The sequence below is a fragment of the Numida meleagris genome, chromosome 17 (genome assembly GCF_002078875.1).
Source record: "Numida meleagris isolate 19003 breed g44 Domestic line chromosome 17, NumMel1.0, whole genome shotgun sequence".
Lineage (NCBI taxonomy): Eukaryota > Metazoa > Chordata > Aves > Galliformes > Numididae > Numida > Numida meleagris.
In genome coordinates, this window is record NC_034425.1 from 1,355,848 (window position 1) to 1,370,303 (window position 14,456).

General features: G+C 53.9%; 1 protein-coding gene across 4 annotated transcripts; it reads right to left on the reverse strand.

The window, feature by feature from the left end:
- On the reverse strand, window positions 648–12,692 carry LOC110407450 (uncharacterized protein C16orf45-like). Of its 4 annotated transcripts, none has more exons than XM_021415168.1 (7): window positions 12,520–12,692; window positions 7,495–7,615; window positions 5,412–5,485; window positions 3,684–3,798; window positions 3,479–3,552; window positions 3,028–3,182; window positions 648–2,737 (listed from the first exon to the last, which is right to left on the reverse strand). In XM_021415168.1, the coding sequence occupies exons 1-6, from the start codon at window positions 12,593–12,595 to the stop codon at window positions 3,064–3,066; spliced, it is 579 nt and encodes a 192-aa protein (XP_021270843.1). In that variant the 5' UTR covers window positions 12,596–12,692; the 3' UTR covers window positions 648–2,737; window positions 3,028–3,063. The 4 variants fall into 4 exon arrangements, with proteins under 4 accessions (XP_021270843.1, XP_021270846.1, XP_021270844.1 ...); XM_021415171.1 differs by lacking the exon at window positions 12,520–12,692 and adding an exon at window positions 8,592–9,154; XM_021415169.1 differs by lacking the exon at window positions 12,520–12,692 and adding an exon at window positions 8,156–9,154.

The following is a 14,456-nucleotide window of genomic DNA, read 5'->3' on the forward strand; positions in this document are numbered from 1 at the left end:
GAGGACCTAGGAGGACAACTCCATGCTAGCACCAACTGCTGTCCTCAGTAGTGACTTCAGAAAACATTGTTGGCTTGTTAACCCCATAATTAGCACTTACCCAGGACTTGGCATGCCAAGCACCATCGGATGCCAGATGGCAGACACAGGAGTCATTAGACTCAAATTAGAGCATTGTTTCTGCATATGTAGTTTCTATTCAAGAGGGAATGTGGGCGCCAGAGCTGCCTGGTCCCTTTTCAGTAGTCACTGGCGTAAAAACACATCGTATCTGTGAGTGACTGTGAGCTTCCCTGGTCCTACACATCTGCATGAAGCCTGTCCTGCTTCTCTGCTCCCAGACTGCCTCTCTCACTCCTCCTTGTCATGGCCACCGTGAGGTGCTTATGAACCCACAGAGGGAGTCTCCTGCCTTCCCAAAGGCTTTTAAGCCTGATCAGGAAATGAAATGTTAGGTCATCAGCCAGAAAGAGAAGGGTGAGGCATCTCAACCGTTTTGTCTGTACTCCTGCAACACCAGGGGACCCCAAAATGCAGCCTGGCTTTAGGGGACTTTGTACCTGTTCCATTCCAACCGCCCTGCTGTGACACCGCCTGACACACCTCTGCAAAGGTCCCAAGCAGGAGAAGGCGTTTACAAACGAAGCTTCCAACAGACATTTATTAGTTTGGGTTGAAATCAATGCACGTGAAGGAGTGTCGCTCCCGTGTGCTGCACACCTTTGCCACCAGTTCAATACAGGCCAACTGGGATCATACGGCCAGGACAGCAGCCTGTCTCCATGACCAGCCATACAAACACAGCCATAAACACAGAGCAAAGCAGGTCAGGATCCTCCCCACCTCCTTCCTGGCCATTCTCCCTGTCCCCCCAAGCGCTGCTCCAGGTCCTGGGGCCTCATAGGGTGGAAATAGGGATGAATTTGGGGGCCAAACTGTGAATCAAAGGTTCTTCCTTGCCTTTGGCTCCCTGTCAGCCCAAGCAAGCAATGTTGCTCTGGTATTCCCCCTTCCAAAGAAGAGCTGGGGAATGCCAACACAGTGAGGGGTTTTCTAGGTCTTGAGGGGCTGGTCGGTTGTCTACAGCCAATACCCACATCGCACCATGTGTGTGGCTGCAGAATGATGAAGCCAAGCAGCCACGAGACAGGGAATGGAAGAGCAGGGAGTAAGAGAGGCCCCATCTGCCCCACCAGCTCCAGGCTGGATGCTATTGATGATGGTCTGTCTGCTTGAGTAACAGGCACAGCACCTTACTGCATCATGGAGGCAGCCCGTGCTGCTCCGCAGGGCTGGAGGAGCAGAGGGAAGTGCTCTGAGAGCTACAGTGCTTCTGCCAGGGTTCCACGTCCCCAAAGCAAAGGACACAGGGACCAGCAGGCAGGTCCTGTAGGATGCAGGAGGTCACTAACAACAGCACAACATGTAAGGAGGCATCACACTGAGACCTCAGAGGATACCAGAAGCAGGGTCCCACCTGCACTGTGTTTTATCAGGATGAATGTGCCATCAGGTGCAAGGGAAAGAGACAGATGGTTGTGATCTCACTGACCTGGGCACGCAGGACAGCGACCCAGGCAGGAACACCATCTCAGGACCGCAGCAAGCTGCAGCAGCACTGAGCTGAAGGCCTCAGCAGTTTGGCTACAGGGCAACCAGAGCTCTTAAGCAGCCACCAATTGGGGGCCCCCCCATTCCACCGAGCAGAGCCATCCCATCCTACAGGGCAGGCAGGGCTGGAGACCTGAGAGCTCTTCACATCCTACGAAGAAGAACTCTGGTGCTGCCACGACAGGCATTAGCAGCTCCAGCTGCGCCATCTCGACATGGGTCAAGATTTTGACATGCTCAGAGGAGACAGCAGCACCTGAGACACTGGCAGACCTCAGGGTGCTGTGATCTTTCACACGAATTATGTGCTGATCATGGTGCCAAGCCCAGAGGCACTGGTGGGCAGCAGAGGGCAGGGCTGAATGCCCTCCTTGCAGTGAGGGTGTCCCTCACCTGCTGTCTCCAACTTTCCCTGCCATGTTTCTCATCTCCTGTTTGGTTTTCATTTCCCATTGCATTTCCCCTGATCTTTTCGCTTTTTCTCCTTTCCTGTTTTGCTCTGAGCTTCTTTTCCCTTGGAGCTGAAACTGAACCCAGTAATAGTGAGGTGGGGAGAGCAACTCATCCACCTGTAATTCAGTACTCTACGCCTGTGCTCAGGTGACAACTTCACAAGAATTAGCCCTTCATTCAGTTGCCTTTCGGGACGGCCCTTCCCTCCCCACAGCTCTACCCAGAGCCATAAAACCGATGCAAACACAACAAAACCCGGACCACAGACATTCCCCACAAAGAGACCTTCGGAATCAGCCCACAGAGACTCACAAGGTGGTACAAGGCCAAGGATGAGATCTGTGGCACCGACATGTCCAGCGACATTGGATGGTGGATGCTCTCCAAACATTAGCTCCAAGGCTTGTCCAGTTGCCCTGTCCAGGTGAAGAATATCATGGACTTGCTTGCTGCACACGTCTCTTCCAAGCTGAGCTGAGGTGGAAATCAGTGTTTGTCGATGTCATGGAGGAGACGGCCATTGACGTGGCACCAAGGAAACATGCCATCATTCAAGCTTGCACCAGCCTGCATGGAAAGTCTCATCAGTAGTGGTGCTGCAGTGGGAAGCGTGAATAATGACGGGAGGTTGGAACTCTCGAAGGAGAGCAGGTTGTGGACTCTGGCTGGAGACCTGGGCAGGAAAGAAAGAAATAGGAGATTATTGCAACCATGTGATCCCCTTGGTGCTTCCTTCCATATCCTCAGCCTCCTCCCAGCCATGACCACTGCTTCCCTTCCTCACCCTCTCTCAGGACTCACTGGGGCTCTGGCACTTTTATCCTCAGTGACCATCCCATAGAGCAGGGCTGCAGCCTGGTGGTCCCTCACACCCTGTTCCTGCTGTGCCAGGACTCTGTGTACCCCATATATCAGCACCCGCCCACTCCCAGTAAGTCCTTGTCACAAAGCCCAGCACAATACCATGGTCATGTCCCGTGCAGAGGAGCTGGGAGCTGGCTACATGATGGAGCAGGTGAAGCCACAGCACTCCTTGAGCAGGGTGAGGCCCGTTTTGGTCACGTAGGGTGCCGAGGTTTGCTGCCCCCTGGAAGTCATTTTCTTCTCTCTGACAGGAGCTACAGGAAGAGGCACTGTAAGCTTCAGGTGTCTTCTTGGTGACAAGGACACAAGCCCATCACTTCTTCTGAAAGGTCCTCTCAGGGCAGCATTGCTTCCCCAGAGGAGGGCTGGGTGGATGGCATGACCTGACACCTTAGTCAGTGCATGATGAAATGGAAGGAGCTGGTTAGAAAGGGTTGGATGAAGTACATGAACCATGAAATGACACCTGCTCATCCCAGGTCTCCCAGGAACCTGGGAAGAAACTGGCAGGGAGGTTCAGTGCAAGGAATGCAACTCATTGGCCACCTACTTGCTTTCTGGAGGTAGCTTTTGGAGAGCTTACTTTGCAGGAATTCTGCCATTTCCTTGTCTTCTTCTCTCTCCCTGTGATAAAGAGATTGTTTAGCACATGGGAAAGGAGCAATGGGGCATCCAAAAGCATCTGTCAAGGCATAAGACAAATCTGAGGAAAGCTTGCACTGTCCTCATTGCAAGGAATAAATTGTCCCAGCTACCTGAGCCTCTCAAACTCCACATCATCCACCAGGAAATCCCGTGTTTCCACCAGCTTGTGGATCTGCTGCACCAGTTCCTCTTCCTTCTGCTTCTCCTCATTGGACTTCTCGGTCTCTGCAGCACAGGAAGGGCATTTAACTCCTTTGCAGGGGCCATCCCTCCTGTGCCAAGCCGAGCCAAGCCAAGTCAGCTCTGCTTCTGCTCCACCTGGGAGCAGATATGAGCGTGCGGGTAAAAGCCAACCCAAAGTATGCACCCGGATCCAGACACAGGCTGCTAAATAAGCAAAAATCTCATCTCGACCCACGCAGGTCTGATGTCACCAAACTCAGAATTTTGAGATTCATCCCTGAAATTTCCATGGGCATGAGTACTGCAAGATGCAGCTGTGAGCTTCACGAGGCAGAGGAGGGGTCCCTAAGCAAGGTGGGCTCCCACCAGTGAGGCCACTTTGCTTAGAGACTCCTCTGCTTCCCTAGGGGCCTTCACCCTGCACTGCTGAAGAAGGTTGGCACCTGACCCCAAGGTGCTCAGAAATGTCAGATTCAGGTGTCATCCTCCTGCCAAGATGTGCTGAACCCACATTTCCCATCCCAGCACACCCAGCCACAGTGTTAGCACGGCCCTGAGCCATGAAGGGCTCCAAAACCCCACCTGGCTGCCTCTGAGCACCATGGGACCCACTTGTGTCACACATACAATCACAGAATCTTTTGAGCAGAAGGGACCTTCAAACTCCATCTGGTCCTACTCCCCTGCACTGAGCAGGGACACCCACAGCTCCATCAGTGCTCACAGCCCCGTCCCCTGACCTTGGGTATCTGCAGGGATGAGGCACCACCACCTCTTCGTGAAGAGAAAGTCCTGGGAAACTCTCACATCACTGTGAACTCATGTTCTATACAAATCAGTACATAATGGTAAGCAGAATACATAAAAATCCTTGGGGATTGAACTAGAGGATCTTCACAGGTTCTCTCCAGCTCAAAGGACTCTGTGATGCTATCAGATGATAGAGCTAGGGCTAGGGAGTGTTAAATACGGACAGCTAGCTTGGATGGAAATGGTAATTGCCCGTGTTGCAGTTATTTAATACCATTTCTGAATTCAGCAGCCAGCTCCAAAATCAATCCAGCTCAGGATGGATCAATCTCCTGTCCTCCTTCAGCTAAATAAAAATGCAGCAGAACTCACAGCGTGGAGCCAGCCCGCAGGCAGGGTCTCAGCGGTTCCCTAAGCTGTGCATTGATCTGCGGTTTCAAGTCTGCTTTGTATCGATGGGAGGTGCTGCTGGGGGGTCTGAGTAGGAGGAACTTCTCATAACCGCCGTGTTGCTGGAAAGATCCCCAGAAAACAATATCCTGCAATATTTCAGTGGCAATAGGACACTTTGCAGCATCACTCAGATGCCAGCAGAAACAGCAGGCTGGGCATGAACACACTGGCTCCTTGGAGTTAGTTTATGATCCGCACTCCTGGGTTAGAGCATGTCAGAGTTAACATACTCTCCGTGCAAACACTGCTTTTTTCCAAATTGCTGATGTCAGAGTCCCTCAGGACCACCCCTCTGAACTACCAAAGGCACTTTAAGCTCCAGCTTCCATTGCTGCCTTCAGCAGAAGCATCTCCAGGAGCATCCCAGCATGGGAGCTGGCCAAGAGCTTCTTGGGCTCCATGGAGATCTTTCTGCTGAGCGCATGGCAGGGTGCAGCTTTACACAGCCTTACCTGGAAGGGCAAGGAGCTTTTGAAGCTCCTTTTTCAGCCGGCTGATTTCTTTGCAGAGCTGAATGTCATCCATCCTGCAGAGACACAAATGAAACCACAGCGGTTAGCAAAGCAGAAATCTCATCACTCTAATGACAACATCTTAGTAAAACCTGGCACGCGCACCAGGCGAAAGCATGGATAGCATGGAAACTGGATACGGGCTGTTGGCTCACTGAAATGAAGGAACTGGGTGACCTGTTCTTCATCTTGACAGACTCCATCGGTCCTCCCAAGCCCTACCAAGTACCCAACATGAAGCATGAGCTTCCCAAGGCCATCCAAGCTTGCGGTGCAGCGCTGCGCCGACGCTTTGCAGGATGCATGGCAGAGCATCCAACCCGGCAGTGCACAGCTGAGATTTCTCACAAGCTCTACATCTATGAATGATGTAAAAGCCCTAATTCACGTTCCGTGTCTGCAGATAACACATGACAGACTCGCGAGCTGGTGACACCTTGAACAGATGTGCCCCTGTGAGGCGAGCATCACTAAGATCCATGTCTGCTTCTCCAGTAATCCCGCAGCCCTTCACTGAGTCACCCCATTGGGATGAGTCACACTGGAGCCGGGGGCACAAGAAATATTAATTAGAGAGAGGAAAATGAACAGAGCGACAAGAAGGAACCCTGTGCAATACCGCTGTAGGAGGAGAAGTCTTCCCTCTTGGAAGAAGTAATGAATTGGCAATAATAAAAGTTGTCATTTCAATACAATCTGGGAGATAGCAAAGGCCAACAGCCAGGTGGTTGCTGCTGGAGCTGGGGTTATCTCTGCCATCTGAGACATCTCGTTGCCGCAGGTTTGATTGTCTTCTGAGCACGGACATCTCAGCAACATTGGAATGTGTTAGTTTGACATTTCCAACAAGAAGAAAACACTGATCGCTATCGACTGACCAGGTGAGTCACATCGCTGCATGGTGGCACATCGATGGAAGTGTTCATCTCCCCCAGCCCTACAGTCCACCTAATCCTAAATATGACTTTTATTTCCCCCACTGGGAAGAAAGCCCCACTCCAAGCCCCAGCCCCTATATCTTGTAGTCCTGGTATGCAGAAGGTGTCCCCAGCTCTCAGGGCAGCCCCAGCTCCTCCAGCCCACCAAAGCTGACACTCCCATGGCTTCGCTTTAAGGGAATGATGTTCAAGTTCCGACGTGCAATCCTGCTGTTCCCTAAAACTTCCAAGTGATGAATGTTGCAGCTGTACCCACCCCAGGATGTGTTTTCTGTAGGTGATTCCCAAGTGCAAGCCAAGGAAGAAAACAAATAACGAGGTAAGAAGAACCACGAGCTGTGAGTTTTGACAGCACCTGTGAGATTTAGGTGCCAGTTGCCATGGAAAACATTCAAGCACTTCACTTTTTGTGACTCCCAGAAATCCTTTGCAATCCCAGCTACAACACCTCAGCTCCATGTGTGTGCTGTGCTCCCTCTGTGCCCACCCCAGCATTTCTGGGGTCAGCCTAGGGCAGTGTGAGGGGCTGGCAGCTCTGTCTCCATGGCTCTGGTTCAGGACCCAGTGCTGAGTGCACTGCCTATTTATCTCATGCTGCACATGAGCCTTCCAGCCCCTTTGGCCTTTGTTTTTTCTCAGCTCCCTCCCTGCCTGCTAAGCCAGCGTTAGGATCGTGCACACCATTGGCACCAAAGGGCTTTGTCACATGGGCTTTTCTCTTGACACCACCCCTCTGCATTACAATGGCTTTATTTCTGCCTCTTTGGCAGGGCCACATTGATTCTGGCACTGTGTGGACACAAATCCTCCGTGCTGATGTTCCAAAAGGGGAGGGAGGGCTGAGGGGCCATAAGGTTCTCTTCCAACCCAACCATGATGTGATACGATTCGATGATAAACTCAGGTCCCATGGCTGCCCATGTCAGGGAGCAGCAGTGAGCCACAAACCTTGGGTCCCTTCCCAAGCCCAGCCCAAGAGCAGGAACCTGTGGAGCAGATGTGGTGCTCAGAGAGGACCATGGACATGTTTTAGCTTGGTCAAATGCATGCCACCAACTCCGCATGGGTTGGCTCCCGGCACTCACATGTATCGCAGCTCTGACTCCCTCCTCACCAGGATCTCCCTGATCCTCTCAATTTTGAAGAGCTCCCCTTCGATGTCATCGATGGTGGTGGTGGAGTCGGCCATGGAAATGATCTCATCCTCTGCAAAGGAAGCGGGAGCCCCGTTAGCCAGAAGCAGACGTTAACTGGGTGCTGAGGACAACAGGGCTGTCCTGCAGACACCATGCAGCATCACCAGGCTGCACATGCAGTTTCAACCTCTTTTCCAGGCTACCCACCGGGTGCTGCAAAAGGACGACATGGGAAGTCACCACAAGGGCACTGAGCTACCGGCAGATGTGTTTTGCCTTTATTTGTGCTTCACACAAGGCTGAGCACCAGAGCAGCTCTGCTCACTGCTGCAGCAGCATCAGATACTCCCCTGGCTGAGCACCCCCAGAGACACAAGCCTGTGTCTGCATCCTCCTCCAGGACATGTCAGGGCTAAACCTAGGCCCATGTAACACAGAACTCCCAAGGAGTCATGAAGATGAAGGTCCCACTGCTGCTCCCTTTCCATTGCAGGGTGGGTGAATCCCCCCATCTTTCCTAATTTACCACAGGAAAAGCCCCCATGGTACTCAGCAGGGCAGTTCAGTTTCCTTGTTCCATGGAGTGCTGAGCATCATTTCTACGACCCACCTGGGGAAACTGAGTCAGGAAAAAGGGATGCCACTTGCTCCAGACAAGATGCAAAACCATCCCAGCCAATCATGGGAAAAAGAATCTGTTGTATTTTAGTGCAAGCTCGAGGATGGCCAGGATGAGAGCCCAGAAGCAGAGCCCTGCTCTCACCACCAGCTCTATCTCCACCAAAGTCACACTGATGTCCCACAGCTCCCAGCCTGCTCTATGGAATGACAGCTGAGGTTCAGCTCCCAGGCCAGCTGCCACCTCCCTGCCAGCCCAGCTCCCAGCATCACATCACCCAGCTCGTTATCACTGACGTGCAGCAGTGTGTTCATCACACGCAGGCTAATCCAGCTCTCCTGTGATGTACAGGCAGCACAGGCTGGGGGGTGGGGTGCCCATCAGCTACAGCAAAGCCAGGCTATGGGAAATACTAACAGTCACATACATCAGGGGAAAACTGAGCTTCCTTCGGATCCCCACAAGGCACATCTCTGCTGGGAGACTTTCTGCAGCCCTGGGATTTGCACAGTAGGGCAGGAAGGGGTCACTGTGAAGGCACAAGGCAGAACGCCCTGCACTGTGGTTCTCTGCCCGTCACATAGAACTGCTGGAGAAACCGTTCCCAGTGAGGCATGTTTCTGAGGCTGCTGGTGGAGACGGCTGAATAGCAGAAATACATGTAGTTTAGGTCAGCGTGACTGGTTTGGGGAATAGCTTTCCACTCTTACTGGCTTAGAAACTCGTGAGGATTAACTGTAGTGCATCTCCCTCTCCCTCAGCCATGCAGGCACCTTCTACCAACACCAACATACAGAATCCTTAACCATTCCCCACCCCAAGCCGTGGGGATGCTCCCAGGAGCCCCTGCCTGCCCAGGATGAACCACTGGGTATGTGAGCTGGGCACAGAGTGGGGTGGGACGTGCTGCCCTCCAGCAGCTCTTGCCCCTGCTGCAAACCAGTGCAGGAAACCCTCCCTTAGCCTGCTTTCCACCGGCCTGAATGGGGTTGCTAGGGGACTGGACTGTGGTTGCTATGGGACCAAGGATGCGGTTTCTGCAGGACTGGACTGCTGTTGCTAAGGGACCGGACAATGGTTGCTAAGGGGAGGGGGATGCTGAGCTCCCTTGTCCCCAGCATCCCCCTGCTCAGCCACGCCAGGCTGCTCATGGCCCAGGGGATTTTGCACACCTGAAGATGGGCAGGTGGACAGGTGGCCCTGGTCACATCTCTCTGCAGGTGACAGGGGCAAGCAGGTAACAACACACAGATTATTAAGCAGGTAACAACACACAGGTTGCAGATGGAACAGCCACCGTGTGCTTGTAGGCTCCCTGGGGCTCGGCTGTATTTCTGTGTGCCTCTAGATCTGTCAGAAAAAGCTGCATTGCTCAGCGTCACTTCTGTGACCAGGCTGAAATGACAAGGCTGATCATTTTATAGATTCTCCAGCAAACAAAGAAATGAGCTTACTGTAGCTCTCATTAGCCAGGAACAAATCTTGGAGCACAGGGGTGGGTCTGGGGGAGGGAGGCTGTCACTGCTGGTCTGGGTGGGTGGGGGAATAGCCCAGAACATCTTTGATCATCGGTGGCAGAAGTATTTGGCTCAGGCCATCAGCCAGCTGCTTCCCAGTGGGCGAGCACAATGTCTTGGAACAGGTGTCAGCATCACTTCTTCTTCCTTCTCATCCCAGAACCTCATTAGCAGCAGCCAGCCTGGCTGGGAGAGGTAAATCCTCACCTGTGTACCAAAGGGCAGAGGCAGTGCTGGGTGATTTCTGCCCACGGTCACTTCCAGCAGCTGATGCTGCAGGTCAGGAGTGTACTGTGAGCTGGGGGCAGGTGGACACCACACAGCAGAGCCATGGCTGCAGGACCTGAGCTGGAGGCTCCCATTGGTGATGGGGTGGCACTCTGTGCCCCTAAGGTGAGACGTGTCCTCAGGCACAGCAGGGAAGATGCCACCAGAGCCCTAATCAAGGATCTGCTTGAATCAGGAGAAGAGGCAGCCCCAGGTGAGAGCTTCTGCAAAATGAAGCCTGTGGGCCCTGGGGGAGGGCACTCTTCCCTCTGCTTCCTTAAAATCTGCCCGGGCACCTTCTCCCCACACTTTCTATATTCATTGAGGAATGGAAAAAGTCCTCGGGATCATAAATACCAAGCAGCTGCTGTACTTTTGGGTAAGGGTGAGGCCTAACATGAGCCAATCCTTCACACTGTATTTGGCACCAAGATTTCACAAGGGCTCTGGAAGCAGGGCCAGACACCACGGGGTGTGCAAACACCTGGGGAATGGGACACACTGCCACGCTTCTGCATGAAACCCATCCACAAAACCTCATGAGAAACCAGTGAATCTGTGCAAGTCACCAAGGGGCAGGAACCCTTCAGGAAACTGGAACTGGGACCAGAGAAGTTAAGGGATCTTCGTCGTTGGTCCAAGACACCTTCTGGACAAGGCTGTGAACAACCCCATCTAACTACTGAGCCTGCTTTCAGTAAGGAGTTGGACTTGAGATCTCCAGAGCTCCCTCCTGATCCAAGTTACTCTGCAAAGACCAGTTGGGATTTGCATGGATCTTCACTACTCGTCCAGGAGATGTCTCCTCCAGACAGATGAGGGGTGAAGATGAAGGTGGCAGATGAGGCTCCTGAAGCCCCAGCATGGGCCAGAGCACAGCTTCCCTGTGCAGACTGGGTTACCCAGGGCTTCCTGTAGCCACTGCAGGTGGCAAGTGGGGACACTCAGAGCTCACGAGGGACTAAATCTGAGCACGTCATGCAGCAGGCAGCTGGGCAAAGATTTCCCTGCAGGTTGTTTTGCCAAAACTGAATGGGTTTATAACACCCAATTCTAAGTGCCTTCTTACATCTGGGCCCAAGCTCACGGTGCTGGGTGTCCCTTCAGGGATGCAGGATGACCCACGTGTGTGCATCTCCCACAGATGCACACACACCAGTGGAACCAGACACAGGAATCAGTGTTGTGCTGCCCACAGAGCACTCCACCAGCCACCACCTCAACCCAGCAAAGTGAAGAACAGGAGAAGGCTTTGATTTCAACTTGGGACTGCTCTGATCGTCACACATGGCCCAGGGGAAAAGAATATCATTAATGAGGAGTATAATAGCTGGAGACTTTCACTCCATATGGCTTTGGTGCAAACATTTAGACAGCCAGCAGCAAGCCCAGGATGAGTCACAGCAGCAGCCAGCGCGGGGTTGAGTTGCAAATGATTTATTTCATGATTAAAGTTGGGCAATAGATTGGCAGTGCCCTGGGGAGGGAGGGCAGAGGTCTTTGCTTGGGCTCCATCCCAAGAGGGTTTTAACTCAGCTGTGAGTTTTTCTCTGCCGGGAAGGAAGCAGCGTGGGCAGGGGGCATTCAGCTCATCAAAACCAGCCCCTGTTGATTTAGTACATGTTTGATAATGAGAGCAATGGCAGTGCACTGCCCAGCTCTGGGCAGTGTGTGCAGAGGTGATGTGGTGCTCACACCCCTGGAGCTTCCAGCACTCTCAGCACATAGCCAGGCACTCCAGCCCTGGAGGACAAGGTCAGACCCCTGCACACCCCTACCCAGACACCTGCCATGCTAAAGGGGGTGGGGGATAAATGCTGCTGTGCTGGAAGGCACAAAGGAGAAGGATGAAAACTTCAGGACATTTCCCATGGAGCTGAGCAGCACCCACACGCTTGCATCAAGCAGGATGCTGGAGTTTGCTCTGTGCCTCCCTTTCTGCCTTTCTGGCCGCTTGCCGCTGTCCTACTGGGTGCAGAGGTCTGGTGGGGAGCAGAAGGGGACAGGAACAGAATGGGGTGGGGGAGATGTTGGAGGGATGTCCTGGCAGGAGGTCCCCCCAGGCTGCGATGCCGCCTCCCACCCCGAGGCCAGGTTCTAGGCTGCGTGTGACCCCCCCCGGTCAGACCCCCGTGCCCACCCCACTTCCTACCGGAGGAACTACCGGAGGAACTGCTCAGAGCGGGGAAAGGCAGCAAAGGGCCGTGCGGGCGCCCCAGGCTGCCGGTCACAGCCATGCCCGCAGCAGGCACGGCAGCACGGTGCCTCCATGCCTGTCCGGGCTGCATCAGCCGGGTGGAAGGGCTCCATCCCCCCCTCCACCACTTCATTTCCCCCAGCCATCCCTCCTCTATTCCAGCCGCTTCTCTCCGTTTTTTCTCTCCCCGGCCCAGCCCTCCCCTCCCACCCTGCGGGGACTCAGGGGCTCCCCCAGCCGCGCTCCCCCGTCTACCCGCACCGCTCCGGGACGCACCGCGGGGCTCCGCAACCCGACGTGGGTTGGGGCGGGGGGGTGCGGGGAGGGAGAAGGGGGCAACACCGGAGCCACCCGGGGGAAAGTTTGGAGCTCACCTGGCGCCGTGCTGGCGGGCGGCCACCGGGTGGATTCCAGCGAGCCGTACCGGGGGGGGGTCCGGTTCCCCTCCATGCTGCAGCGCGGAGCTGCCGGCCCGCTTCTCCCCGGTCCGCACCGCTCGGAGCGGAGCGGGTGGGTGCTCCCGAGGCTCCCGCCCCTCCGCCCGGCTCCCCCCGCTCCGCTCCCGCCGCGCCCTCTGCCGTTCTCCAGCGCCCCGCAGCCCGCGGCCGCTCCCCGCCCTCCGCCCGCACCGGGGCCGCTCTCCGGGCGGTTCGGGGCTCGGCTGGGCGTCCTCTGCCGCCGGGCACCCCCAGCCCCGCCACAGCCCCGCTCTGCCCTATTCCGGCCGTTCCACAGACTTCAGCAGCTTCAGCGTGGACACGGTCCCCGTTCAACCCAGTTCATCCTTTGTGTGCTCTCAACAGGGCACGGCTCGCTGCAAATAAACCAACCATGCGACAAAAGCGTGACAAAGAAAAGATGCTTCCCGGTGGGAGCTCGGTGTTGGTGTGAGGGTCAGAGGTTTGCTGGCAGCACCCAGCAGTGCTGGGACACGGGGGCTGGGCGTGGGTCTAAAACCTTGCAGGGTTTCACACTTAATGGTCACAGAATCACGGCATCATCTCGGTTGGAAAAGACTTTGATGACCACTAAGTCCAACCATCAACCTGACCTACCGAGTCCCACCCAAGGCCATGTCCATCAGTGCTACACCTCTGGAACACCTCCAGGGAGGAGGACTCCACCATAGCCCTGGGCAGCCCATACTGTCATAGAATCATTAAGGTTGGAAAAGACCACTAAGGTCATCTAGTCCAACCGTCAGCCCGTAACCACCATGCCCACTAAGCCATAGCCGCACGTGCCACATCTGCCTTTTTCCTGAAAACCTCCAGGGATGGTGATTTCACCACTCCAGTGCCAGTCCACCATCTCCATGAAGAATGAGGAGCCGGATCAGCTGTGGTCTGCACCTTGCATTTAAAGCACTCCAAAGTTTGCTTTGCTCTCCCTAAAAACACGAGATCACACTTAGCAGTGCAAAGTCACACTCCAAGCTATGACCCCACTGCACACACTGCTTGCTCTGCTGTGCTCAATGCTGTCCTTGAGTACAAACCCCTCTAGCAGAGAGAGTGCAGAAGATGCTCTACCTCCTTGAATCCACTGTAAGGAAGTTTTAACGGATCCACTCAGACACTGGAAAGGTACTGAGAAGCACAAAGAGCACCGAACTGCCCATTCCTGCAGAAGGATGTATGTGTCTGGTCAGAATAACGAGATGGGAGTTATTAAATAATTCCATGAGCTTGTTTTCCCTGGGATTTGTCAAAAATTCAAGCTCACACCTCTCAATCCACACTTCGACTATTCAACACGTGATCGTGTTTCCTGGCTCAGAATTCCTTTTCCCATCAGCACAAGCCTTCTGTTCTCACTGCTATCATCACCTCTTCAGTTCTGACCTTCCAACCTGATTAGAGCTGGAAATGTTCTCAAAGGTGCAAAACCAAAGCCCCAGCACCAACAAAGTCCTTCTCTGCTCTACCAGTAAGGTTGGCACGAGATAACTTCTGCTGCTGCTTGATTTCTCCAGGCAGGGTTTCTTAATATTAAAGGTGAAACAGAGCTTAATTTTAAAGTTAGCTCCTACTCAGCTCTGTGTCTGCGTTCACAGTGTTATGGTGTCAACACATCTGATTTCAAGGGGAAAAAAAATTGCCTTTGGCCAGAAAAGTAATTCCTATCACAGCAAAAACAGAGGAAAATGATGCACAAAGAAATGTGTCTGTGCCCAGAGAAATGTACAACTGAAGTCAGCAGAGACAGAGCAGCATGAAAAAGAGGGGAGGGAAGGGAGGGGAAGGGAGGGGAAGGGAAGGGAGGGGAAGGCAAGGGAAGGCAAGGGAAGGCAAGGGAAGGCAAGGGAAGG